This window comes from Octodon degus, unplaced genomic scaffold (genome assembly GCF_000260255.1).
Source record: "Octodon degus isolate 3935 unplaced genomic scaffold, OctDeg1.0 scaffold00016, whole genome shotgun sequence".
Lineage (NCBI taxonomy): Eukaryota > Metazoa > Chordata > Mammalia > Rodentia > Octodontidae > Octodon > Octodon degus.
The window spans coordinates 10,350,490-10,378,223 of record NW_004524592.1 but is presented as its reverse complement, the minus strand read 5'-3'; the positions used below and the strand labels follow the sequence as shown (position 1 = coordinate 10,378,223).

The 27,734-nt window shown below is 38.7% G+C and overlaps 1 protein-coding gene across 1 annotated transcript; it reads left to right on the top strand.

The window, feature by feature from the left end:
• Nucleotides 1-286: 286 nt before the first annotated feature.
• Nucleotides 287-26,124, top strand: Fastkd2 (FAST kinase domains 2). The gene is made up of 13 exons (XM_023710132.1): nucleotides 287-479; nucleotides 1,620-2,438; nucleotides 5,826-5,929; nucleotides 6,470-6,578; nucleotides 7,094-7,217; nucleotides 7,576-7,715; nucleotides 10,043-10,215; nucleotides 18,890-19,053; nucleotides 20,315-20,533; nucleotides 20,908-20,938; nucleotides 22,672-22,786; nucleotides 23,864-23,984; nucleotides 25,572-26,124. The coding sequence occupies exons 2-12, from the start codon at nucleotides 1,701-1,703 to the stop codon at nucleotides 23,981-23,983; spliced, it is 2,037 nt and encodes a 678-aa protein (XP_023565900.1). The 5' UTR covers nucleotides 287-479; nucleotides 1,620-1,700; the 3' UTR covers nucleotide 23,984; nucleotides 25,572-26,124.
• Nucleotides 26,125-27,734: the final 1,610 nt, after the last annotated feature.

Below are 27,734 nucleotides of genomic sequence, written 5' to 3'. Positions count from 1 at the left end.
AGCTACGCAGGCGCACTATGGAGCTGGAGCCTTGAATTCTGACACCCAGCGGGAAAAGTCAGGACTTAAAAGTTATGATTTTAGTAGGTTGCACTGCAGTACACAATCACACATAGCTTTGATAAGTTCTGAGGTTTCCTGGTTCCTAGTCTGTATTGAAGAAAATTAGCCAATCTTTTAGACTTTTTTCTCTTTAAATTTATCTTTCTACAACCATCGCGAATGCGTACTTTTTGGCCTTTAAAGCAATCCATAAACTCTCGCGATATGTGTAACTCTCGGGGAGGCTGTCATGGCTGCGCCCGTAGGTAGCCATGGGGCTCCGTTTTAAAGTGAGTGGAGCGTGGGCGTAGATGGAACGGCTAGGAGCATCTTCTCTTAGACGTTTTGTTCTGAAGAAAAAATTGTGAGAAGTGGTCCTGATATTAAGGGACGAGGGATACGGTGTGCAGTCCAATTGCGGAAGGACGTTAACAGTGGTGCGTAAGACTGGCTGGTTACCTTTCAAGCGTGGTCACATTAGTTGTGTTTTCTTTCTTAAGTCCAGCCTGTTTAAATCTGTATTCTTAATCTACAGCTACAACTGGGTAATTTTAGTTTCATAAATACTAAAATGTGCTTTTAGGACCTGTGAGTTCAATTTTATCTTTTATAAAAGTACCAAATATGCAAAATTTTATTTGTAAATACATCATGTCAGTATTGTAACATAAAAATTAATTTTCATAACCCTTAGGATTAAAGCTTCTTATAGCATTGATTACAAATTTTACAAATAGCACTTTTAAAAATGCATCTGGTCCTCGGGAACCCTTTGTAGTAGCTGTGGGTTGATTCAGATTTACCTTTTGCAAAATAATAATGTTGAATAGAATCCATTAATGTTATGCCCTTTGGTTTCATTGAGGATATCTCGAAGGCAGGGCTAATAAGAATCACTTCCCAGAGGATATTTTGGGAACACTTATCTCCCAGAGATTTTTCAGTTGTTCTTTTTTAGCTATAACGGTTACTTCTAAGGTGGTTAACTTGGGTGCTTTAAAACAGTGTACCTTTACAACAGGGAAGTCCAGACTGTGAAATAGCTTTGTCATTTTCATGTGGATCTTCAGGGATTTGATAGATTTCCATTTAGCCACTGCATTTCAGTAAGTAAAAGTTTTTCTTTGTTTTTGTAATTTATTGAAAAAATACAAAAAAGTTAAAAAGCATTCCATATCCCCACAACAAATTTCTTTTGCATATTACCTCCCAGATGCAAGATGGTAGTAAAGGTCATAAAAATGAACATATCCTTTGTTGGCTCTATAAATTCTGCTCTTGTATTTTTAAAGATTAATAGCAAAAAAGTCTAAATTCACTGAAATGTTATGTCTGTATTATTTATAATAGCAAACAATTGCGAAAAGTATACATGTCAAAGAAGAAAGTAGGTTAATAAAAGTATTGCTGTATACTGCTATGAAAATAACTATTTGGAAGTCTATGTAGAAATATGGACATGTGTATGATATGGTAAGCGAAGTAAGTACAATACAAATAATATGCACACTATGATTGTGACTATAAAAGTCTCTACACTTTAATTTTTATTCTTTTCATTACTCTGTTCCCTACAGGAAAATGTCAGCACAGTGGAAGTGACTTTTGTTTCATACTGACATCTGAAAGGCATTGAAAGTGTCTCAGTGGATAACAAAATGAGTAACAAAGCAGGTTCTGTTTTATGGAACCTCACACAATTCAGTACTTTAGCTCCAGCTAGCAGAACTTTGAGTATATATTCTTTGAGACTTTGCAGACCAAAAATTGCTCATTCAAAGTGGAACCTAAGAAACCTTCCATTTAATGACTTTGGTAATAGAATGTGGCCATCTGTTAGATATCTCTGTCAGGATGCATTCATTTTTAAGTCAAGAAATGGTGGCTTTCAGTCAGAAAGGTTAAGTGTTCTTACAGTCTTTAGAGTTAACAGACTCCTTTGTTCTAGAAGACTGTCATTTGACTCAAAACAGTCCTTTGTTTCTGTTGGCACTTCTCATAATGGATTGAAGAAAGTAAACTTTCATCATGAGGTCTCCAGTGAAGATGTAGTCTCTCAGGAAATGAAACCAGCCCCTATCAACTATATGAAACTATCTGAGGAGGCTAATTCTCTGAGTGATGTATTAGATACATTTGCAAAGTCACCTACATTTCCTAGTAGTAAATACTTCTTAGCAATGTGGACAATTGCCAAAAGGATGTCTGATGATCAGAAGCGCTATGAAAAACAGTTGATGTTTAAGCACCCTGCATTTAACCAGCTCTGTGAACAAATGATGAGAGAAATGAAGATCATGCGCTATGACCACCTGCTGTTCAGTCTTCATGCGATAGTGAAACTTGGAGTCTTCCAGAATACGATTCTGGTACAGACTTCATTGAGGGTTATCCAGGTAAATTCAGAAAGAGACTTAAATGTGTTTTAAAGGAATGAGGGGAAATGTATATGGCCTTCTTAAGCGGGACTATCAATGGAAAAAAAAAAAAATATATATATATATATTATATTATATTTCTTTATAGATAGATAGATCTGGAGACTTTAAATAGGTTAGTTGCTCTGGAAATTTATGAAAGCCTGCTCCCATTTACCTTCTCCAGGGTTGAGCAGAAGTGAAGATGTTAAATGGAGAGAGGTAAGATATACAAGGAAAGTTTAGGCAAAGGAAGAAGGGAAGAGACAAAAAGGGAACTAATATCCTTTAACAGCCTGTAATTTCAATGTCAACTCAGTCTTGCAGAAGAGCAAGTAGACTTTTTAATATTAAATAGCTTGGTAAAACTTATAGAGGTAATAGATTCGTTTATTCATGTAGTAAATATTTGTCTTAGTTACTTTTCTCATTGCTGAGACAAAATTCCTAACACCAAAAGTTGAAAGAGAAAAAGGTTATGGTAGCTCACAGTTTATAAAGGTTTCAGTCCATAGTAGGTTGGCTCCAGGATGGGGTGACATGGCAGAGGACAAACAGTTCATGGTAGGCAGGAGGCAGAGGACAATGAGGGAGCAAGCAGTAAAATGAAACAGCAAGCACACCAGCAGCACTGGTTCTGTCCCTTATGTCCTATCTAGGCTGCATACCCTTAGGCCAAGCAGCACTCATACACAGGCTAGGCCTTTATCTACTCCTAGACGCTCTTAATTTCTGGTGCCATACACTTAATCTCAGTGTCACTCACTTCATCTGAGCATCACACACTCTAGATCCAACCATGTAAAAACCCCCACCTATGATCACATGAGAATGTGGAGATGTCTAGGCACAAACCAGTAATAATATATTTGGCATCTACTATAAGTTGATGTGTTTGTCAGTAGAGATGTACAGACATGGTTCCTTATAATCATGAAGCTTTTACAAAAGCAGTAAACATTCCTTTAATGAGTCATGCCATATGTTAAACATTGGGCTGAATACTAGGGAATATGAATATCGTAGCTGTATTTTATTTATTTATTTACTTTTTTGTGGCGGGGTCAGCCTGCCTTAGGGGTGGGACTGAGTGTGGCTCGTGGTGCTGGGGATTGAACTTCGGTCCCTGCTCTTGCCTAGTCTGCTGAACTGTCTTGCCCACCCCTGCAGATGTATTTTAGTGTAATGGAAAAAAAGATCAAGTCTTATGAGTATGTAACAGGCTTCCAGATTATTGTGGCTTCATGATGGGAAATTGGAATGGAGAGGAGTATACAAGGTCTGTGATTGAAACAGATATTTACAGGATAATTCTCATTTTAGCCCTTTTAAGTAGATATCCCAAGGTCATATTCCTGTTAATATTCCTCTATGTGAATGGGGATTGAGCATTCCTTATCTGATGGTTTGGACTGGAGGTCACTGCACCCAGTTTAGTTTTCAGAGGTTTTTTTTTTTTTTTTTTTTTTTTAGTACTGGTGATTGAACTCAGAACCTTATGCTTGCCAGGCAAGCACTTATTCTACTGAGCTCTTTCCCCAGCCCTGAGCTATCTCCCCAGCCCTCAGAGGTTTTAATTAAGAATGCTCAGCCTTTACTTGATAAATATTTGCCGATTAAGTGAATACCCAATCCATGGTAGAATTGGGATTTGAACTGAATAGGAAATTATGGGCAAGCTGACTCTGTGACCAGCAGTTTGTTGGAGCATTGGTAAGGAAAGAGTCTGTAGATTATGTGCACAATATCCCAAAGGAGTTTGGCTAGTTCAGGCGGCTGAGAGTTGCTTGGCATGGCTGGAGTACTGAACAGTGGTATGTGTGTTTAGGTGGCAAGTAACCCATGTCTGTGGTGTTAAGTGGGGAAGAAGTGGCAAAGTTTAGTGGTAGGACATGAGCTTGGAAAGTTTGAATCCAAGTCATAAGAACTTCCTATTCCTGGTTGTGGAATTTGCATTTATCCTGGAGGCAACCTGGAGCCATGCAGGATTTTAAGCAAGAGGTTGTTAACATGCTCATGTTTGTAATTTAGGTTAATATATAAGTGAAGCTGCATTGGATAAAGAATAAAATTGAACAGGATAGTCAATTTTAGTTCCACACAAGGATCTTTATGTCCTACTTGATAGCACTGACATGGCATCAGAGATGAAGAATAAAGGATTCATTCTTTAATCATTTGCTTTTTAAGAGTAGACACATCAGACTTCTAAACTCATTGATAATTAACATTTTTAAAAACTAAGAACTTCCTGGGGATAATAAGACATACCTGCTCCCTAGCTGCAGGATTCAAAAATTAGGTTTGTAGGTATAATATATGGAACTTTCAACTTTTAACATTACTATATTTCTGTATATTCTCAATCAAGAACTAGTTCTTATTTTGAACCACAAAATATTCGTGTGTATTTGGTAGATTGTTTATTTGTGCAATATAGAGATATTTAAAAGTGATTACAATAAGTCACTCACCTACTTAGGCTTCTGCTGTGCTAGATTTTGCATAGGCCTTATTACATCAGGGAGTGCCTGCCTTGTGGCTGAGGAGCAGTGGGCACTGGAGTCAGAATACCTGTGTGGATGACAGTATGACTGTTTCATGGACTGATAAATTTGTCCTTCAAACACATAGCCCAGTACTCTTTCCTTTTGCAGAAAATGTTGATAGGAATGCCATGAATTGTTAGAAGAACCTTTCATGGAATGTATCCTTTTTCCTTTCAGCCTCATCCATTTTTAATCACTTTTGTTCTTACTCAAGGTTTTCTAACTGGTTAGTCATATGGTTAGCAGTGAGTACGCCTCTTTCAGCCTGAGTTTCCTTGGTAGATTGTATCACTCTTAGGAGGTGTCCAAACTTCTTGTACGCATTTATAGAGTACTGTGGACGATAAACCATATTGTTAGTGTTCACTTTCCAAATTATGCCCACTAGTATTTCTGGGATCTGAAGTAGGACCCTAACTAAAGAGACCAGAAGGAGAGATCTGGGACACCTGTCTGCCCTCAGACCCAGATTGTGATGGTAAAGTTTGGCAGTAGATGGACCTAAGAAAATTTATCACTGATATTATGACTTGATGCCCAGGAAAGGATATAGTGAAGTTGTAAATGCACAGGCATCTAAGGGACTTGATAATGGTAACTGTAGAAAAATATTGATATATAAAACAATAAAAATCCTTGGAAAATTCACTTGAAGTGACATTTCCTTTTTTGGAGAAGTTATTATCATGGACTGACTATGAATCCCTGACTTAATATTTGTTTGGTTAATTGGAAGCGTCAGTTCACTGGTTTGTTGGGTGAGAGAGAGTCCACCGGGCTCATCACCTACAGTACTTTTGGAATTATATTTCAATAGGAACGTATCAATGAGTGTGATGAGAAAGGCCTCTCAGTTTTGTCAACTCTTTTAGAGGCAATGGAACCATGCAAGAATGTACACGCTCTTCGAACAGGATTGTGGTAAGAACGTTTTCTTAAATGTGGGCTTCTTTGTTCTTATACTAGGAACTAAAAATTGAGATAAACTGATTTCCTTTTCTTGAGAACAGAGGGAAGAAAGGCATTTTGACAGTTAAAGTTTTTAATACTTTATTTAAAATTGTGGCTTTGGATGAAAAATAACAAAATAATTTTTTAGAGTCTTCCATATGAAATAATATGGCAACATTAACATCTACATTTACATTAAATCAATTTTTCTTAAAACAGTATTCATGTGGGGTCAGGAGATGTACATTCAATTCAAAATAGTTATTTAGGCACTGTCAGAGTTACATGAAACTGGCTTAGCTTGAAAAGGAATTTATAAAATTAATACAACTGATCTAGTGTCATAGATATTGAGAATGACACTTAATTGCCTTTTCTGTTGGATATACATAACAATCTTACTCTAATCTCCTGGTATGACTTTTTCATTGGTAAAGAGCACAGCAATATGGCTGGAAATAATGTTAGACTGTTCTGGGTCTTTATTAACATTTATTGCGTTTAATGCAGGTTGCTAGTTGATCAGCAAGTTTGGAAGATAAAAGATGTCTTCATATTACAAACTGTGATGAAATATATTGGAAAAGATGCACCATTTGCTCTTAAAAGGAAGTTGGAGGTAAATACTTGAGTTTTACCTAGTGAATGAGATTTCATAAAAAGATTTCTTAAGACTTGTTATTTTCTGAAGTAAGTTTTTTTTTCTTTTTAATGTATTTTAGTACAGGGTTTACAGGGTCTTACTACACAGATCAGACTCATAGTGAACCTCTTGTCTTCAGCCTCCCAAGCGCTGGGATTACAGGTGTGCACCACCACACCCAGTCTCAGTTGCCATTTCAGCGCACCTCAGGGGGCGGGGCTGGCATGGCACACATGGGATCGAACCCTGGTCCCTGCGCCTGCCTAAGCAGGTGTTTTAGTCCACTGAGCTGTCTGGCTGGCCCCTGAAGTCAGTTTTTTAAGAAGACATCATTGTACTTTTGAGTTTAGGCCTGTTAAAATGTATAAAGATTTGTATACATAAATACGCATATATTTATTTTCCAAGTAGTTCTCAAATTTCATTCTTTATATTTAAAAATAAAAGTTTCTTTTTTCACAAATGATAAATATAAGCATGTTTTTCTTCAGATGAAAGCCTTGAGTGAGTTGGGTAGATTTTCTTCTTTGAACAGCCAGTGCATGTTTGAGGTTCTGTCCGGCATGGGGCACCGTTCCATCGCACTCCTGAATGAGTGCAGCAAGAGGGTCATAGGTAAGAATGTTTCCTTTATGAATTGAAGCATCTGAACTGTTTTCAAATGTATTTGTATGATTTTTAGAACTTTGCCTTTTTATTTAAAAAATATGTCTATATTTGATTTTTGTCTATAATTTTATAAAAAGCAAAATACTACTTTTTTCCCTTGAAGAAGGATGTAGCTCAGTGGTGCAGCATCTGCCAGGCAAGCACAAGGCCCTGAGTTCAATTCCCAGTACCAAAAAAGAGAATAGTAAAAACACCAAAAAAAAAAAAAAGAAAAGAAAAGAAGCAGCAGCACAAGTATTAAGCATTGTGAAACTTGAATTCAAAACCATCTGATAATTTTTCTTTACTTAACTCATTCTTTAAGATACTATCCATGAATGTCCTATCAAAAAATTAATCAACATACTGCAATCCTGCAAAGACCTTCAATACCATAATTCAGAGCTCTTCAAGGGAATAGCAGATTATGTGACTGCAACTTTTGTTATCTGGAAGTGGAAACAAGTGAGTATGTTATCAACTGAGATTAAACCTCAGAAATTTCAAATGCATATTAATTCACTCAGCATTTAAAGTATTTTTTTTCAAAATTTTATTGATAAACAGATAGCAATGAGACAGTTTCAAATCAAATCGGAAGTACAGTTTCAACAAATAACACACTGCATATATTCTTCTTACTGGTTAATTGCTGTACAAGATGTGGACTTGAGATCGTATTTACAAACACCATTAGAACAAATCACTCTGTTCATTAAGAGAATGCAACTATATATCTATCCTAACCACTTTGAGTACACAGATACAAAATGGACATTCATCTGTATACCCCATTTTTTCTAAGTTCCGTTATTGAATATTATAGGTGTGTAAACTCAGCAAAATATTCTAAAAGAGTCCAGTAGCCCATAATAGCATTGGGTCTTCTGTTTAACTGGCAATGTCAGAAATTATTGACCTGAGTCCCCCACAGCTCAACATAACAGCATGGCTTTACTTCCCATATTTCGTCTTTGTACTTTTCTACTGGATGGTTAAGACCAAGGTAAAGCAGGACCTATGCAACAAGAGTTGTAGCTTTTGAGTCTGAGAAGGTCAGTGAAATCCCCTCAGGATTTATCCTGAGATCCTGTACCTCAGATTGTAGAACCTTTGTCAGTGTCAGCCATGTGGATGAGTCACGGCCATTGCATGGCCAATGTGCTCTCTGTGAAAGCCTGAGTGTTTTCTCTCCATGTGACTCTCCTTAGGCACACTCTACGTTATCGATCACTTTCCTCTTTGGCCCCATAATCTTCTTGATCAGAAAATTTGGGACACTACCGAGGTATATGACGTTACAGTACAAGTTCTCATATGTCCTGAGTCTTAATTGACCTTAGAAGGTTAGGGCCAAAATGTTGGCTTTCCTTGCAGCCCTCCTTTTTCTCTAATTTTGTTCTGCAAACTTAGGTTGTTAACCATCCAGAAGACAAGCTTATTGTTATTATCAAACAATTTAGGCTATCAATAAAGTATTTCTTTCTGATTTATAGCAGGTAAGTTACCAAAATAATCCAGTTCTAACTTGATTTTTGAAAAGTTAGCTCCTTACTTTTGTCTGTGTGATTCTTTCTGTCCTTGTCAATACATTGCTCAATCTTTTGATGATCTATCTGCAACAAAAATTATACTGTCCAAACTTTGCTCTGCTATTTGGCTTTCAAAAAGTCATGTGGTACTCTGGTTGGGTAGTTGCTATTATTTATACCTTTTCCCTGTTAGATTTTGAATAGTAAAAATGAATGATATGACAATAAAATATTATTGCAGAATGATCATGCCCATTGTTTTCTCCAGAATAAAAACCATTAAATTCAGGAGTACTATTTAATAATAAAAACAATTAAAATGAAACAGCTAATAGAAACCTTTTTTTCAAATAAGTAGATGATAACTGTGGTAGATCAGTAGGATCAATAGTTTACTTTGAAGAATGAGATGAATCTGAGTTTTTTATGAAAATTTATTTTGGGAAAAAATATATTGTGACAGGACCATCCAGGTAGCTCAGTGGACAAAAGCACCTGCTTAGACAGGCACAAGACTATGGTTCAATCCCCTGCATTGTGGGTTGGCCCTGCCCCTGGGCACACTGAGACAGTGACAGACTGGGCATGGTGGTACCATAGCACCTGTAATCCCTGCACTTGGGAAGCTGAAAACAGGAGAATCACTACAAGTCCAGTCTGTGTGGTAAGACCTGGTAGACCCTGTATGAAATACATTAAAAAAAAAAAAAAGTATTGTGATAAAAAGTGAAAGGGAATTCAGAAGCGAACTGGGAAGCTTATTTATTTACTTATTTTGGTACCAGGAATTGAACTCACAACCTCACACTTGCCAGGTGGAAAGTTTATTTTAATCATAGTATTTCATCTGTACTCTCATTTTTAAAAATTAATATTAGAGAAATTTTGTTTATCTCACATGTTAGAGTGTAGGAAGTATCTAGGAATTGACACTGCAGGAGGTGAACTGAGAGCAGTCTAAGATTTCAGATGGGAAAAACATCAGGAGAGATATGTTTCAAAAGTAATTTTGACATCATTAGTATGAACAGCAATTAGGAAAAGATTCTCTTTTGGATAAAAGTAGAAGTGTGGAAATGATTGTATGATCTGATTCTGCTTACAAAAAAGTTTGCTTATTACCTTGATAGAGTAGATATTGTTCCTTTTAGGGAATAGTATCAGGAGTGTTTGGATTGCTATTTAGACTTTTTAAGATTTAAAAAATTACTGTTAGCATACTGTCACTAAAAAGATTTTCCTGAATTTTCTCTTTTTAAGATTGTTTTTCTCCTCATTTTGTTTGAAAAACTTGGCTATCGACCTGCTGATTTGATGAACTTGTTTATGAAGAAAATTGTTAAGGAGCCTGAATTGCTGACGAGGAAAAGCGTTGTTCCTATTCTTCATGTATACTCTTCTCTTAATCACATCAACAAGCAGCAGAATGAAGAGTATGTACTTGATTTTACTTTTTTATTACCATATAAAATATATAGAGAAAATATTACAAATCATCAACTTAAGGAATTATTACCAGTGAACATATCCATAACTGTCACTCATGTCAAGAAATAAAGTACAGGATGGGGAGATAGCTCAGTGGCATAAGCGCCTGCCTGGTGAGTACAAGGTCCTGAGTTTGATCTCTGGCACCAAAAAAGCAAATAAAAAGAAAGAAAGTAATAGGATTTTTTTTTTGCATTTATAAAATTAAACAGAATTTTAGTCTTTACTGTTCTTTGTCTTTTATTTATTTATTTATTTTTTAATTCAGTATAGGAGTTTTAATTTCAAATTGTCCTAGCTTATTACCCTCAGATCCTGTTTTGGAGTTCATTTTTTAAAACTTTGTTAAAATGTTGAGTAATATATTAAATCTTTTATTTTTCACTTTTGTTTTTATTTTATTTTACCTTTATTTTTTTTTTCCATAAATTTATTGAGAAAAAAATAGCAATGAGACAGTTTCAAACCAAACTGGTAGGACAGTTTCAATTTACCTTTATTTTTTTATCGAGGTAAAAACCCATGTTCCATGCTCTTATCAGATTTTAAGTATGCAGTACAGTACTGTTTACTATATGCAGTGATGTATAGCACACCTCTAGAACTTCATCATCTTGCGCGAGTGAAGCCTTATTCCCAGTGAACAGGAACTCCCAGTTTCCCTTCTCCTTCCCACTGGCAGTCATACGAATTTTTAGGAGTTTGATTTTGGGGGTGGCTTACAGTATTTGACCTCCTATGACTAGCGTATTTTACTTGTAAGGCCCTCTAGGTTCATTCATGTAGTATATGGTGGGATTTTTCTTTTCAAGGGCTAAATAATATTCCATGAAAAATATAAGTATGCACCACATTTTCTTCATTCATCTGTTTATGGGTCTTTAGGTTGTTTGTGAATATCCTAACCTTTGTGAATAATGTTGCAGTGTACATGAGAGTACAGGAGCTTTTTTAAGATCCTGATTTCAATTCTTAGTAGTAGAGAAATAGGATTGCTAGGTCATGTGGTACTTCTACCTTAGAAATTTTGAGAAACATTTACACTGTTTTCCTTTTTTTTTTATTTTTTTTATTTTAGGGACGGGTTTACAAGGTATTCAGGGTCTCACTACTAGATTGGACTCAGAGTGATCCACCTGTTTACAGCCTCCTAAGAGCTGGCGCCACCATGCCCAGTGTCGATTGCCATCTCAGTGCGCCCAGGGGCGGGGTCGGCACTGCAGGCCCAGAGATTGAACCCCTGGCCTCAGTGCCTGCTTGCAGGTGCTTTAATCCGCTGAGCTATTTGGCCAGTCTTGCCTTTTAATTGTTGATTCTTTGCTGTGCAGAAACTTTTTTGTGTGACATAGACTTCTTCATCAGTTTTTGTTGTTATTGTTTATATTTTGGTGTCACATTCAAAAAATCATTACACAGCACAGGATCATAAAACTTTCCCTGATTTCCTTCTGGGGTTTAGAGGCTCAGATCTAATGTTTAATGATTAAGCCTTGAGTTGATTTTTGTGCATGGCATATGAGCTAGGCCTAGTTTTACAGTTTTGTACGTGGGCATTCAGCTTTCCCCATGCCTTTGTCAAAGAGCCTGTGTTTTCCCCATTAGGCATTGTTAGCCTCTTTCTCTTATGTTTAGGTCAGTTCCATGCTGTTTTAATTACTATAGTTTTGCAGTATATTGAAAAGGGAAAATGGTATCTTTCCAGCTTACTTCTCTCTTCCCATGATTATTTCGGCAATTCAGGCAATTTTGCACTTTCCATGTGAATTTTAGGATTGTATATTTTTCTATTTCTGTAAAAAGTGCTGCTGGGATTTTTGACAGAGGTTGCACCAAATCTGGATGATTTAAAGTAGTATGGATATTTTAACAACATTGTCTTCCAGTTTGTGAACATGAGGCAGCTTTCCATTTATTTGTGTTGTCTTTAATTTCTTTTGTCAGTGTTTTATGGTTTTTGGTGTTCTAAGTCTTACTTCTTTTGTTAGATTTATTCTTAAATATTTTACTCTTCTTGATGCTACTGTAAATAGGATTGTTTTCCTGATTTCCTTTTTGGATAATTTGTTCTTGTGTAGGGATAAAGCAGATAATTTTGTTCTGATTTGCATGCTTTTTGTTTCTCTTCCCTTATTTTTAAGTTATTATTTTTTGTCTAGTTGCTCTGACTAGGAATTCCAATGTTGTGCTAAGTACAAGTGGTGACAACAGGCATTCCTCCATTATTCCTGATCATCTACAAAAATATTTCAACTTTTTCACCATCCAATATGATGTTGGATATGGGTTGTTTATTTATTTTTGTGGTACTAGGAATTGATCCCAGGGCTTTCCACAACCTACTAATCATATTTGTGACTTTTCCAATTTTGCTTCTATTACTAATTTCTAGTTTTATTCCATTATGGTCTGAAAGGATACTTGGCATGATTTGGATTTTCTTGTTAAGACTTTTTGTGACCAACATCTGGTTTTTCCTCGAGAAGGCTCTGTCTGGTAGTATGGAGCAGGTGGTTTGTATGTTTCTGTGATGTGCATTTATATAGTGTTATACAAGTTCTTTGCTTCCATGTTGATTTTTCTCTCAGGATTTTCTGTTGCTGAAAGTAGAGTATTGAAGTTTCCTATAGTTATTGTGTTTGCTGTGTATTTTTCCTTTCAGATTTATTAGTTTTGCTTTGTAATGTAAGTACTCTGATGTTGAGTCCAGATATAATATATTTATAATTTGTTTGCCTTCCTAATGATTTGATTGTTACCTTTATATAATGATCTTTGTTCTTGTGACAGTTGTCACTGAGTCTATATTATAATTATAGCTTTCTTAATACTTTTGTCTTAACTTTTATGCTGGAATCAAAGTGGTTTACATTCACTTTTATTTCCCTCCATCTCTTGATTGTCTTTCTATTTGAGAAAGTTCTGTCTTTCTGCTTCCTGTTATCATTTATTTTCCTTTTTATTTATACTTTGGCTTCTTGTATAAGGGAACCATGTGATATTGAAGCTCATCTCTGATTTATTTCACTTAACATGTCCTCAAGGTGCAGCCACTTTCCTACAAGTGACTCAGGTTTATCCTTCTTTATGGCAGATAAATATGCCCTGGTGTCTAAATACATACCACATATTTTTAAAATTGATTCATCTATTTGTGAACATATAGACTGCTTCCAAGAGTTCTTATGAATTGTACTGCCATAAACATGTTGCATATATGTACCAACTCCATACAAGGAATGTATGCATTATGTACTACAAAGGTACTAATTAAAAAAAATCCCAAGATACAGACAGTATTCATAACCAAACAGTGGTTTACATGCCACCATAACAGTATTGTAGTGTCATGGATTGTCTGTGTATTTATCTTTACCAGTGAGGTTTCTGCTTCCACATAGCATTGTGTTGCCACTGTATTATGTCCTTCTGTTTCTACTAGAAGAACTCACTGAAGTATTTTTTAGTTTCATTGGTTTGCAAGTCCCTTCACTTTTGAGGACTTTCGTCCTGGGGTGGTGTGCCTGGTTGGCAGGCTTTCTGTCAGCACGTTGGGTGTACTAGCTTCTTCCCAGTCTGCAGGATAGTTTTGTGGGTGGCTGGTGAGTTGCTTTTCTCCTCTGTCAAAATTTTCTGTGTGTTTGACTTTTAATAATTTGATGTCAGTGTCTTGATGTTTCTTTTGATTCATCTTGTTTGGGACATTTTGCTTCTATGAATGTGAGTGTCCATTACCCTTCCAGAATTTGCATGCATTTTGGCCATCTTCCTTTAAGTAAGCTTTTTGCTCTTTTCCTTCTCTTCATTCTCCTTCTGAAACTCTCATTTTGTATATTGATTTGTTTGATTGCATCTCGTAAGGCTTTTGGACTTTAACACTTTTTCATTCACTTTTTTCTTTTGTTCCTTGGAGTGCAGTCATTTTGCTGAGTCTTCCAGTGAAATCTGTTGTCAAATCCTGCCCGTGAATTTGCAGTTCAGTTATCCTTCAGGGCAGAGTTTTGTTTGTTTGTTTGTGTATTTATTTTGTTTCTCATCTATTGTTCTAATTTTGTTCCATTATCATTTTCCTGATTTCATTTGTCTGTGTTCTCTTGTAACTCAGTGAGGTTTTTCTGAAATGATCACAGTACTTTCTCTGTATTCTTTGTGAGGCATTCAATCAATTTCTATTCTTCTTCTTCTTCTTTTTTTTTTTTTTTTTTTGTGGAACCAGGGATTGAACTCAGACTCTTGCGCTTGCCGGGGAAGCACTTATTCTACAGAGCCATCCTTGGCCCTAAATTTCTTTTCTTTTATCACTGGAGATTTACCTTGTTCCTTTGACTGTATTATGCTTCCCTGATGTCTAGTACCTTTAGCTTGACACTGTGTTCTACTCCCAGCCTTATAGACCACTGAAACATGTGAGGCCCTCACCAGCCAGCCCAGCCCACAGGTGGAGGAGCTTAGGAACCATTTTCTGTGCTTGGGCCTTCTGCAGAAGTGTGCATTACACATCTGTGATCTCTTGCTCCCTCTGGTGTCTGACTGCTGCATTGCAGGAAGGAACGTGGCATCCACCTGCCTCCTGTGAAGGAGCTGACTTCATCCTTATCCCAGTCCTGCAGTGTTGTGCCGGCTGCTGCTAGGCACAAGTCCCTTTTCCTTTCCTCCTTTCTTCTAAGCACCTGCCTTGCGCTGGTTGTCTGAGCACGAGCTGTGAGCCTAGCTGGAACCAGGCCCTCAGACTGAACCCCAGAAAGCTCTAGTGTTGAAGGCATGTTTCACTTCTTTCGCTTGCTCCAGGACTGAAGCCGCAAGTTCTTCACTTTCTCACTTTTGCAGAAAGTCATCTCTTTCCCTCCATTCTCTGCTGTGCACTGGCATCCCTGCTGTGCTGGTCCTGTCGACTGAAGGCTTGGACACTGGGTACCGGCTCCGCTCCTTTTTGCTGGGGGAAGTTGCAGGCCAGTGACATCTGTTATGGTGCTCAGCTGTGTCAGCTTGAGGGAGGCTGACGTGTGAAAAATAGAGTTGCTCATCTTGTCTGTTTCTACAGAGATGGTCTGGGTTTTATGCTTGTCTTAAATTCTGTACTGCACTCGCTTGACTGGATTCAGGGCTCCACAGAAAGGCTTGTGGCCAGCATATTTTTATTAAGTCATTTCTGTGGGGCAGTAAGAGCTGTATCATCCTCCTCTGCTGCCATGCTGGCTGCACTTCTTGTGCTCACTTGTCCTAACCATGCCTTTGGTCCCACACCGGTTCGTTCGTTCGTTTGTTCTTTCTTCCTTTTTTAGTGTATTTAGTGCAAGGTCTACAGGGTCTTACTACACAGATTGGACTCAGAATGATCCTCCTGTTTTCCGCCTCCCACATGTTGGGATTACAGGCATGCAACACCATGCCCAGTCTCAGTTGTTGTTTTAGCAAGCCCCAGGGGTGGGGCCTGCACAGCACACCAAGGGTGGAACCCTGGTCCCTACATCTGCCTAAGTAGGCCTTTCTGTTGTTTTTATTTTAATCCCCACTGTGCAGCTGCGCCTAAGATTGCCAGGTTGTTTCCTATCTTTGCTTTCCACCCAGGCCATGTTTTCTTGGTCTCTGGATCAGTTAGGGCTCTTTATGTGTCAGAAATGCACAAGGAAGGTCATTTGTTAGGAGACTGACTAAAAGCACAGAGTGGAGACAACCTCTTAGGTTTGAATCCTATCCCTGCAAGGCATGGCTACTCAACTTTTGGCAAGTTATTTGTCTGTGCCTTGACTTACTTGCTACTAAAATGGGGTGAATTATTTCTAATTGGCATGAATAAGCTAACCTATGCTAGGCTCCTAAAACAATGCTTACATAAAGTAATTACTAGACTTTTAAAACGTTAGACTGTAGGACACAGAAGCCTCAGAGGAATAAGCTGAGGAAGTTCTGAGGGTCTTAGTGGCAGGATTTACAGTCCCCTCCTCAGGTCACATAACTTGACTCCAGCTGCATACAGACCTATAGGTTTTGCTTTAGCTATAGATTTCAGAAAAGTCTAATAAACTGAGTTTAGCTGAAATGTCCATCTCTGTGGGCAGGAAATGAACACTTCTAGGACACCTTCAAAGCAGCTGCCCCCTGCGCTGTCCACTGAGCAGCCAGGCATTTCTTGTGCCTTCCTTGACTTTCCCTCAAAGCTTCTGTGCTTGTTTGTCTCATACAAGGTTTGGAAGGCCCTGTGGCCACACATGGTAGTTGGCAATCTGCTCGGTGGTTGGCAACAGTCAAATCCCGGTTCTTGTCATCTCAAACATAGCTCAGGGTCCAGCAAAGAAAGCACAGTCAATAGCAGTTGAGAAGTGTCCCAAACTTCATGCTTTCTCTGCTGTCTAAATTTCACTGAGATTAAGAGACCCCAAAGTTGCTTCCCGTTGTCGTATGGGAAAATAGAGATAGTGAGGCTGGGGTTGCTGGCTCAGGGCTGAGCCATCATCCTGAGCACTCATGAACATGCCGTTGCCTGGACTTGTATTTCTGGAGAAGGACCTCTCAAGAGAAGCTTGTGTCCCTTTCCTTCATGGTTCAGTTAAGAGGACACCTGTGTTTTGTCCAAGAGAAGCCAGTAAGTGGTAGATAGCAAATTAGTGAAGGAAGGAGGAAAGATGATGGTATCTCAGGCAGGACTGATAAAGGCTGCAGGATAATTCTGCATTTGGAAAGAGAGCTGACTAGAAGAGATAAGTGGGTCACTTAGTAGGAAAGGTGTCTTAGCATATTACGTATCTGTAAACTGTACATTAATTGTTTTATTAATGTGATGGCAGTGGAGGAGAGGGCATATTAAATCTAGGCTGTTTTTCTGGGGCTAAAATGCAGGAAAAAAAAACTTGTCACTTTGGTCCTTTGGTTTCTTCACTTAGCTAGCACCTTCTAGTTAATCGCAGAAGTGCTTCTCTGCTCATTGCATACTCCTGAGCTCCAGACCCATCTGGGTTGCATGTGCTCGCAGAATAGCCCAGAAGAGTCCAGTTTCAGGGATTCGGAAGTGAGTTCCTAACTCTCGGCTCACTGAGTTCTGCACCTCCCCTGTCTTCCTCATGTAAGTTCACCTGTTCATTTAGCTGGCAAATGCTTGCTACGTACCTGGGCAGCGAGTGAAAAGATGAGTAAGACACAATCCTTCATGCCTAAAGATTTGGTTTGATAGGTTAGGTAAACACAAAAGTTGGCAATTAAATGAAAACTAGAGTGAACGAGTCATATGTAGGCTATGTAGAAAAAGAGGGGAGGGTTGTGCCAGGATGCGTCTGGTAAGAAGAGCGCGGGGTAGATGTAGGCCCTGGTGCCTAGTTGAGATGGTACCTGAGCTGATCTTAAAAAGATGGATAGAGAGAGGGACGCATAGATAGGAAGATCAGCAGGAAGGCCCAAGCTGAGTTGAAAGTACTGTCTGCCTGTTGGGCGTGTGTAGAGTGGGCATGCTGCTTGGGGTGGTGGAAACAGGCCCAGTGGGAGGAGTGAATGAGCAAGGCAGCACAGGCCCTTGTCTGTGACCCCACTCCCCTGCTGTGCAGTCCAGATGCGGTCAGCTATCGGTGTATTAATGCTGTTCACTCTTCCCCATCTGGTGTAGTCATCCCCTGTCATAATGCACAGCATCTGCCCAGTGCACCAGATTGCCTTCCCTCTGAACCCCGTCGTCCTGGCCTGTGGGGCCTTCCGGTGGATGGCAGACGTTGACCTTGTAGGCTCATTGTTATCGGGCTTTTCTTCTAGGCTTGTTTGCCTCACTATAAGAGTCCCTACTTGTTCCTTCATCTCACTGGTTATTCACTATCACTGGAGTCATGAATACTTTGAAAACTCCACTCAGAGGATCTGCCCTCATCCATCTCTTCCACTTGTTCCTGTTCTCTGCTTTCTGTCCTCTGCGCTGTCACATTACTTTTTACGTATTTCACTTTCGCCCTGTGTGATGTGGATAATGTTCCCTGTGAGTGAGACTGACCTCTCTGGGCATGGGAAGTGGCCAAACTTTGATCTTTCCTTTCTCATCCGTGTTTAACTGTTCTGTTGTACTATGTAGCATTAGCTCTAGATGGTAGCATTAGGTTTGCAGTTGTTTTAACCCAGAGTTTTGAGAGCTAGGGAGTTTTAATTGGTTATAAAAACTACAGTAGTGGGTCAGGCCTTCCTCAAAATGTAACATAGTAATTAAGAGGCTGAAACCTGACAGTTTAGGTTCTAATACTGTTGCTGCTGCTTCCTGGCTGAGTGTACATGAACTCATTACTCATCTTCTTTGAGCCTGGTTGTGAAAATAATAATAATAATAATAATAATAATAATAATAATAATGCCTCATAGTATTTTAATTGGACTTAAATGAATGAAAGCCTATGAAATACAGTGTTGTGTGCACAAGACACGTAGCAATAGCCAGTCACTTACTGGATATGTATACATGACTATGAGATAGCTTTCTGTCCTGAGTTCTGGGAAACTGACTTACAGGCCTGGTTTTCTTAACTCTGTTCTTCGGATCCTTCATGGCAGTTGTTTACAGCACCTAAGCAGCTCTTCCACGGTCTTATTTTATGTTTATATTTAAAAAAAAAAAAAAAGAAAAAGAAATCTGACTTTTCTTTGTTCCCTTAAAAGGTTCCTAGAAGTTATGGCTAGTGCTCTGACTGATGATCTTCACCATGTCTCATCTGAAAACCTGTTGAATGCTGTGTGCTCGTTTTGTGTAATGAATTATTTCCCCTCGGCTCTTCTTGATCAGCTTCTCCAAAAGGATGTCATCCATGAGCTGCTGACATCAGGTAGGCTGTCAGTGCACCTAGAGATGGAAATAAGGCACTATCATGGGATGCATTATGATTCGAGTGAGAGCTTTGCCAGAACAGAGGTGGTTGAAATGTATAGAACCGATGTTATTAAGGAAAGAATTAATCCTTCCTAATGGTGAAGTTACAGGTCAGTGCCTCAAACCAGAGCATCCTTGGAACCTCCTTTAGTGACAGGTGCTGCCCACAGAAGACAGTAAAGACTGTCACTCTTACAATTTCCTCTGCTCTGACAGACATACAGTATCTGAGAAAGTTAACTTAGAAGAGGAAGGATTGACCTGGAGATTTGGGAGGTTTCCATCTGCGGTCACTTGGTCCATCGCTTTTGGCCTGTGGCAGCCCAGTGCATCATAGTGGAAGTGTGTGGCTGGGGATGCTGCTCATTCTCAGCATCCGGGAGGTGTAAGCACAAAGAGACAGGAAGGAATTGGAATCCCAGTGTCCCCTTCAAGGGCACCGGGGGCCTAGATATCTTCCAGTAGCCCTACAACCTCCCAGCACACCATAGGCTGGCAGCCAGGCCTTCTACCACTTGGGTCTTTGGGGAACATTTAAAGTCTGACCCACAGCCGTGACCATTGTGTGCAAATGTACAAATGCTAAATGTGTCATTGCTCTTTACACCTCAGAGGTCCTGGTGTTTCCTAGTCTTTCCTTATCACAAGGGAAGCCAACTTAAGTCAACTTTTGCAGCTGTAAACCTTTGGTCACTTACAACCTACAGTGAGGACACAACCTGGTAGGTCAAGTAACTAAATAGGTACCAAATTAGTGAATTTGTTTACTTTTACACCAAAATTATTGACTTTTGCATTTTAAAAAATCTGAGAATAGCATAATTATTTTTTAAAAAACTGTCACATAGTCCCAACTTTGAGTTGTAAAGGGTCAATACATAATGCTGTTTTTTTAAGAGTGTTAGAGAACCAGGCTTAAACCCAGGAGACCTGGGTTCTAGTTTGTATGTTTCCTTTAATTATCATTAATATTGTTGGGCATTTCTTGTCCTATAAAATGAGGAATTTATGCTAAATCATCTCAAGTATTCTAAGCCTTAAACATTGGCACATGGAGAGCATTGCTCCAGATACAAGAAACTAGGGTGACATCAAGATCCTTGTGGTAAGAAAAGCACTCTTAGAAATACAGATATATTCAAATAGTTTTTCTTTAATGTGACAGTGATAGTTTCCTAAATGCTGTATACCCTTCCTTTCTTGCTTTTCTCTTTCAGGTGACAAGGAGAGGAATGCTCACAAGCTTCATTTTTTGAATGCTTGTCTAAAACTTGATCATAGTTCTTATGGCAAGGCTGTAGACACAGCCCTGCCACTGCTGCCATCTTCCCCATCATATCCAAATGCAAAAGTTGCCGAAGGATTGAGCAGGCTGCTGGGAGACAACAAAGGGTCTTTCTCAAAAGATGTGCAGTTGCCACATAATTATCACGTTGGTATGGCGCTCCCTTCATTTTGTTTCCCTTGGTTCATGACAGAAGATTACTAGTTTGCTGCAGCAGTGTAGTGCAGTATGGCATTGCCCTTGGGCTAAACTGCCTGGGTTTGGCTTCTTGCTGTGTGACCTCCTAGTGCTGGAGCTTACCAGCGTTGGTCTCCTCATCTATCAAATGGCAGTAAGAATAATGTTCATGTCTCTGGATTCTACGTACAGTACAGGCAAATGTGAAATCCCCAGGTTACTGTCTGGCATGGAGGAAGCTTTCACAGAGTTCAGCTCCTACCTCAGTGCTGGTGGTCGTGTTAGACATTTGGATGCAAAGTCATTTTGAACAGTGTTTGAAAAATTCATACTAGTTTTTTCTTGCAGATTTTGAAATCAGAATGGATGCCAGCAAGAGGCAAGTACTTTAGTTTTCTGATGTATTATGTGTACCTTCTGCTATGAATACTTGCTACATATATTCATTTTCTAAGCTGTCTAAATTCAAGTTTTCATTTGGAAAGACTTCACATTAATAATATTAATGTTTATATGGAGCTTATAATGCACCAAAGGAATTTGGTTCCACAAATTCACTGCTTAGGGGCATTCTATGCATCATGGTTGAATTCACTGGAGTAGAGTTGGGTCACTTACTGAAACATTTTTTAAAACAGATTTTGTAGCCCAACAATTCAGTAAAATAGTGTTGACATAGTTGGAACCATCAAGGTTAACATACACTTCTGAAAGTATAGTAGGAGCATCAAAACTTGAGAAATCTGCAGAATTCAAACACACAGTAAATGCTGTGCACCATCACCAAGACCTGTGAAGAGTGGAGGAACCTCAGCTTTTAATTAACTTGTACTATGTATGGGTCAGAGCACAGTGACATTGATTGTAAATTGCTTCCTTGATTGCACACGTAAGTGTTGGCGTGAGTTCTGGGTAAATCTCAGGACTCGTGGGCACCTCTGGGAGATGTGTGATCCCGCAGTGTGGGAGAGCGTCCTGTCTGCCCAGCGTGTGCCTGTGATTGTGGAGTCGGTATGTGCACAGCCTGTGCAGTCAGCCTCTGGAACGGCCCTACCAGGGCCTGTGGGGCCCGCAGAGATGACTCAGGTGTGGACGCTGGCCCCAGGGAGGTCGTCCCTCCAGTTATTCTGTTAGATGTGCACACAATACGGTGCAGTTCTGCAACCTTTACCCTCACTGAGACCCTGGCTTGTCCCTGGGCATCTTGTTCAAGTGCTGTCTCCCTTAGCCATATTCCCTGCCTGTCCTCAGGAGAGACTTTCTGACCCTGTTCAAGTATTTTTCTTTTTTAAGGTACTTCATTGTTCTGACATAATAAAAATAAGACAGTAGTTGTCAAAATACTAAGAGATGAAGAATCTGAGCACTACTTTAAAATACAAGATTTCAGGGCCAGGGAAATAGCTCAGTGGCTTAAGCGCCTGCCTAGCCATGCAAGGTTCCAAGTTCGACCCCCAGAATTTAAAAATATAAAATTTCTTTTATAACAGCCAAGCTAGAGAAGGCGGTAATGAAATAAATGTCTCTTTTCCTTCCCTTTTTTTTCTCTCCCAGTGCATATATTTCCAGATTGAAAGAAGAATGAAAGAACAAGTTACACCTTGCACATTTTAAAATTTTGCATATTTAACACTTGCCTTTCTGTTAGGGTTTTCTTTTATTTGGTCTTCCACCTCTGGTTTTTAAATATTACTGTCTAGAATATGTATAGTGTATATAAGAAAAACATTTGCCATTGGGTGCTACCTGCACCAGTACTTCTATTAAGTGATTGTACTCGGGTCAGAGGTTAGCACTGGCAGGAAAGCTTTAAGATAGGTCCCTTCATATCTGAAAATTTTCCTCCTCAAAAATATAGCCATCCTTAAAGGTGGCTGAGGGATAGCTTTTTGTATAAAATATTATTAAAAGGTTCAAGGATATAAAGTAATCTTTATATTGTACAGTATGGGAATGTAATACAGTTCCACTTTGTAGTCTACAAATAACGAAGAAGTGAAGGACTGAGACTGTCAGGAGTGCAAAGAGCTTAACTTTGGCCCTTCAAAAAGCAGGAGTGCAGTGGGATTGAGAATCTTAATAATGTCACAGATTGTTTATCTTTGTTTTCAGAGCAGCTGTGCTGTGTGTTCCTAGATCTGTTTACTGTTTGGATTCAAGCCACCCCAGAGGATATTTTGCTGTGAAAATGCGACATTTGAATATAATGGGTTTTCATGTAGTCCTGGTAAGAAAAAATGCAAATGAAATATTTAATGACTGCTGTACATTCTAGCAGCTACCAAGAACAGTATAGTAGAAGTTAATACCCAGGCTCTAGAACAACAGTGCTATTGGAATAAGTATTTTAGTTATTGTTTTCTTTGAGAAAGAATATCTCTAGTACATGATTTGGCTTTTACTCTGATCGTTATTATTTACTAGGGAGATTTGAAAATGTTATTCTAGTGCACTGTAAACCCTCTCTGATAAAAATGCAAATTTTATTCCAGACATATGAAGCCATTTTCAATTTTCAGATTCTCTTGAACAAGGGATAAATGATGCCGAAGCTTGTTTTCCTAGACAGGGTAAAGCTGCTGTAGGTTGCTGGTCACCTGGACTCCAGGACAGCAGGGCTTTTCTTCCTCTTGTGCTTGTTGGGCCCCAGCAGCACACCTCTTCTATTTATTTATTTATTTATTTATTTATTTATTTATTTATTTATTTGATGGAACCGGGGCTTGAACTCAGGCCCCTGCTCTTGCCAGGCAAGTGCTTATTCAACTGAGCTGTCTCTTCGGCCTCAACACATCCCTTCTTGAATGACCTCTATAGATGTCTCTGTAGCAAGAACTCACAAACATTTGCGATAATGTTGGAGTCTGTCTCAGTGCTACTCTGTTGGTCTGGCATATACTGTGAAGTGTAAACATTCTCCTCCTCCACTGTGATATGGTAGCATCCATAAATAAATTGTGTGTGGACCACCACGATGAAAATAGCTCCTTTCTCTTGATGCAGACTATTTGGGATTTTTCCTTTTCATATTAGTAACATTATATATTCAAGGGAAGATTTTCCTAAGAAAGTTAACTTTTTGTACCACTTAGAGAGCCTTTAAGGTTTTTATAAGCTCACTGTGACAGCTTTTCTCAGTCTTATCAAATAGTCTCATTAGACTTTTAAAATGTAATTATAAGGTAATAATTTGCTTTTAGAAAGCAGTTCACTTGATGCCACTTTGTGTGCTTGAATCTCTAAACTAGCTCTTATTTCACGTATGTGTCTTCTCACAGACTATTCTCCTTTTTTCTTTGGTAAGGTCAAAAACTGGGAGATGGAAAAATTAAGTGCTGGGGATGCAGTCACACTTTTGAAGACTAAGATCTATGCAGCTGAAGTACTTCCTACTACTGATGGAAATTTGCAAAGCTCATATTAAAGTAAAAAGCCTTTTCATATTAGAATACATAGATTTGTAAAAATAGCTAATAAAGACTAGTTCAATTATCAGTGGAATTAACCTGGCTGTTTACTATATCAGAAAATGTTATGCTAATTCACTGTTAATTTTAAGAATGAAAGAACATTATACTGGTCTTGTAGAATATGCTGACAAAATTTCTGGAAGGGTGATTTTTCTGATCACATACCTATTCCTTCTACCGCCCACATAGTTGAAAAATCATTAGCCATAGGTTTCACTTTTGCTTATTAGCTTTTGATGTATTAAAACCTGCTTTGTTTTGGTTTTGTTAGTCACACTGTGACAGGTCACAGGCAAGGTGATATGGGCCTCTGGAATACGCATGTTTATGTCTCTGCTACAAGCTGTTTAAAGACAGAGTTAGGATTATGCATCCAAATAACTGGTCAGGTATGCAAGAAGCAGTGAGATGGCTGTTTAATGGATGAGGCCAGCATTTACATTTGTAATAGAAGAGTAGTTGGGTGTTTCCTGGGCCATAATAAGAGAAATAGATGAGATCTGTGGATGGCAAGGAGTCCATATTTATGTAAACGGATGAACTACAAGTTGCTAATACTATAATTCTTGCCATTTTGATATTATTCCTATGCTTCCCACCACTTCATGAGATTTTCTAAATTAGATATGTAACCACACCTTGTTATAAACTAGACCTGACAACTATTTTCAATTGTATTTGTTTATTCTTTTGCTTATTTGTTCAGGTTCAAATATTTTGTTGGCTATGCCTAACCACCCAATATTTGACTTTTTGGGAAAACAGGTATGGTTCTTGTGGAATTTACATGGGTTCCGGGCAAGTTGGTATTATTTTTACCCTTGGTACACAGGATATGTAAATACTGGGCCTCCTACTGTGTGTGCAGGGGCTGCTAAGTGTTCACATGCATTCTGTCTTCATTATCTTACAAACAGTGAAGTGCAGCTGCTCTTGTGATTATCTCTGGGCCTTCACTCCTTCATGTCTATTAGAAAGACAAATTATTTGGTAAAGCTGTGCTGCCTTTTGCCAGACCCGATACAGCTAGGCTTTGAATGTGAGCTAATGTCATCTTATGAGGAAAAGAGTCAAGGATTCTTTAGGTTGGCAGTAAAAATGCAGCAGTTTGACTACAGCTTTCAGCTTTTATCACTTTACCCAGCCTACTTAAAACAGTAAGAGTGAAAGGAAATAGAGTGATTACTCAAGGCACCTCCCTCATGTTATGGATAAGAAAGTTAAGACTCCAAGAATTCTGTTTCTCTGAAGTCTAGGTAATAACATTAATTTACCCCTGTGTCCGAAGAGATTATAGCATTCTCGTTTCAGATTGCACTTGTGGATTTGTGTGGTTATCAAATGATTTAGCCTTTGTAAATCTAGATGAATCAATTTCTTGTGGCTAATTATGACTTAGAGTCAAGAAACTGGCTACATTTATGCATATGTAGACCTGCCATTGGGGGCCATAATTGAATTTGAACTGTTTGACATGGCAAATAAGATGCTTCTCTTTTACTAGCATTACTAATACAAGCAACCTTCATTGCTTTGTGGCAGTGTGAGAAACATGGCAAACAGCTGATCAACATGAGAAAATTTCAGTCTACTGGAGAAGACATGCATATTCAAACAACAGATATTTTTGCCTTTGAGATTAACAGTGTTTTATTTTCCTTCAAGAATTACATTGCTGACGAAGGTGTAATGAGACAAGCACTTGCATGTGTTGCTGGTGAAGTGTAAATTAATTCAGACTTTCTGGAGTATACTTTTTCTCCCATATTAAAAAAAAATAGTTTTATTAAAGTGTAATTGACATACAGTGAACTACATACATTGTATTTATGGTGCACAATTTGGTAAAATGTGACATAAGTACATACATACCTCAAAAATCACCACAATCAAGACACTGAACAGATGTATCACCTCTAAAAGGATTTGTTTCCCTCTGACCCTGGAGAGTACAGATCTGTGGTGCACAGATGTGGAATGGTTTCCATACCACTGGCTGCAGAGTATTTGTGAAGTACTTGGGTTGGTAAAAAAAAAGTACTTTCCTTATACAACATAATAAAATCATAAAGCTTAGTGTAACAAATTCTGTATATTAAATATTGCCTTTGTGTGAAATTTCCAAGTATTTTTCAAATTCCTTAATGGCTTGGTCTTGCATTCTAGACATAGTGGTTAAATACCAAGTTGGGTGCTTGAAATGACAGCGAGTAATCCTTGATCAAGACATTTTAAGATGTTCTTTAGAGAGATTCTTTTGTTGCGACTGATGGGAAATTTTGTTTACAAAAGTAGCCAGTGAAACAATTTAAAACTTTTAAGAAATCATTCAAAAATGAAAATTATATTTATAGCCTAACAATTCTTTCTCAGTCACTGACAGAATGTGATATTGAGTTTTTTGTATGTGATACAAATGGGTCTCAAATGCAATTGTTTTTGTAATACCTAGTATTTCCAAAGAGTGATGACACTGATAGAATAAAACTAGAAGATGGCATTCCTCAGACCCAACTCTGCTTTACTGATCTTACGTCACAGCCGGAGGGTCCTTTGTCCATGTGGCCAGGCTGCTCAGGCGGATATCCGACATAAACCTTATAGCAGAGTGGGGGCCAGGGGTTTAATGCTTATTATCCATGGGACCTGACAGATACATCAGCAAAGCCTTCCCTGAGCAAGCAAGAGGGCTTCTGCTGTATAGCCCTTTGGGGCCACCTATCAAGCTAAAGAGACAGGTATCTCTTGATATACTTGTGATCCACTTGTACACATGTGCATCCTCTAGCTCAACAGTGAGCCCACAGAAAACTGAAATGTACATTTTCCAGGCCCTCTTAGCTGCCTCCATGTAGATACACCTGTACAAACTCAGGTAGGTCAGATGAGATAGAAATCCTGCTTCTGTTTCTACCAACAGTCATGGAGCATCTGGTATCTGGAATCACAATAGCAAGTCTGTGGGATAGTGTGTCAGGGGATGGGGGATCTGTTTCACTGGTTATGGATTGTGGGCTAAGAATGTGAGTCTGGAACCTGCACCTTTGTGATACTCCTACTTCTGAGCTATATACAGCAGCTTTTCAGACAGCCAGTTTTGTGATGGTGTTCTGGGAGACATCATGGGGTGTCAGAGCAAAGGCTGTTTCTTTAGCCCATCTTGTCAGTGTATTAGCAGAGGAGGCTTCTGAGAATGCCAAAAGTTAGCCCCCATGCACATTGTATCAATACTAGAGTGGCTTCAGTTATTGACAACTGAGTGCTGATTGATAAAGATATTACAGGCATATGCTGAAATATGTTGTACATTTTTATAATAGAATGCATTTCTCTATTTTGCTCAGGATTAGAGACATGTGTTCAAACCCAGTGAATACCTTGCACGTGCTCACTGGTTTGCATCCCTAGGCTTCTCCAGGCTGCACTCAGCTTTCCTAGTAGGTGAGTGGAGAAGGTGTTGAGATGTCTCTTTCCTTCCCCTTACTTTCCACTTGGTTTTCTCTGGTGATCTTGTTAGGCCAGGACCCACAATATCCTGAAGAGGGGAGTGTGAGAGCACAAACCCTGTGCCAAGTGGTTTTAGGAATTCCTTCTTTTTGCTAGACAAAATGCAAAATAGGATAAATGTAGGGCATTTGCTGAACATATAGGCATAGTTTTTTTTCCCCCATAATTTTATTGATAAACAAATAGCAATGAGACAGT

What these genes read in the sequence shown, in the direction of transcription:
- Fastkd2 (XM_023710132.1), top strand. Translation starts at nt 1,701, where the DNA reads ATGAGTAACAAAGCAGGTTCTGTTTTATGGAACCTCACACAATTCAGT. An exon ending in CTTCATTGAGGGTTATCCAG is followed by an intron (nt 2,439 to 5,825) that starts GTAAATTCAGAA and finishes ATATTTCAATAG; the next exon opens with GAACGTATCAATGAGTGTGA. An exon ending in GCTCTTCGAACAGGATTGTG is followed by an intron (nt 5,930 to 6,469) that starts GTAAGAACGTTT and finishes CGTTTAATGCAG; the next exon opens with GTTGCTAGTTGATCAGCAAG.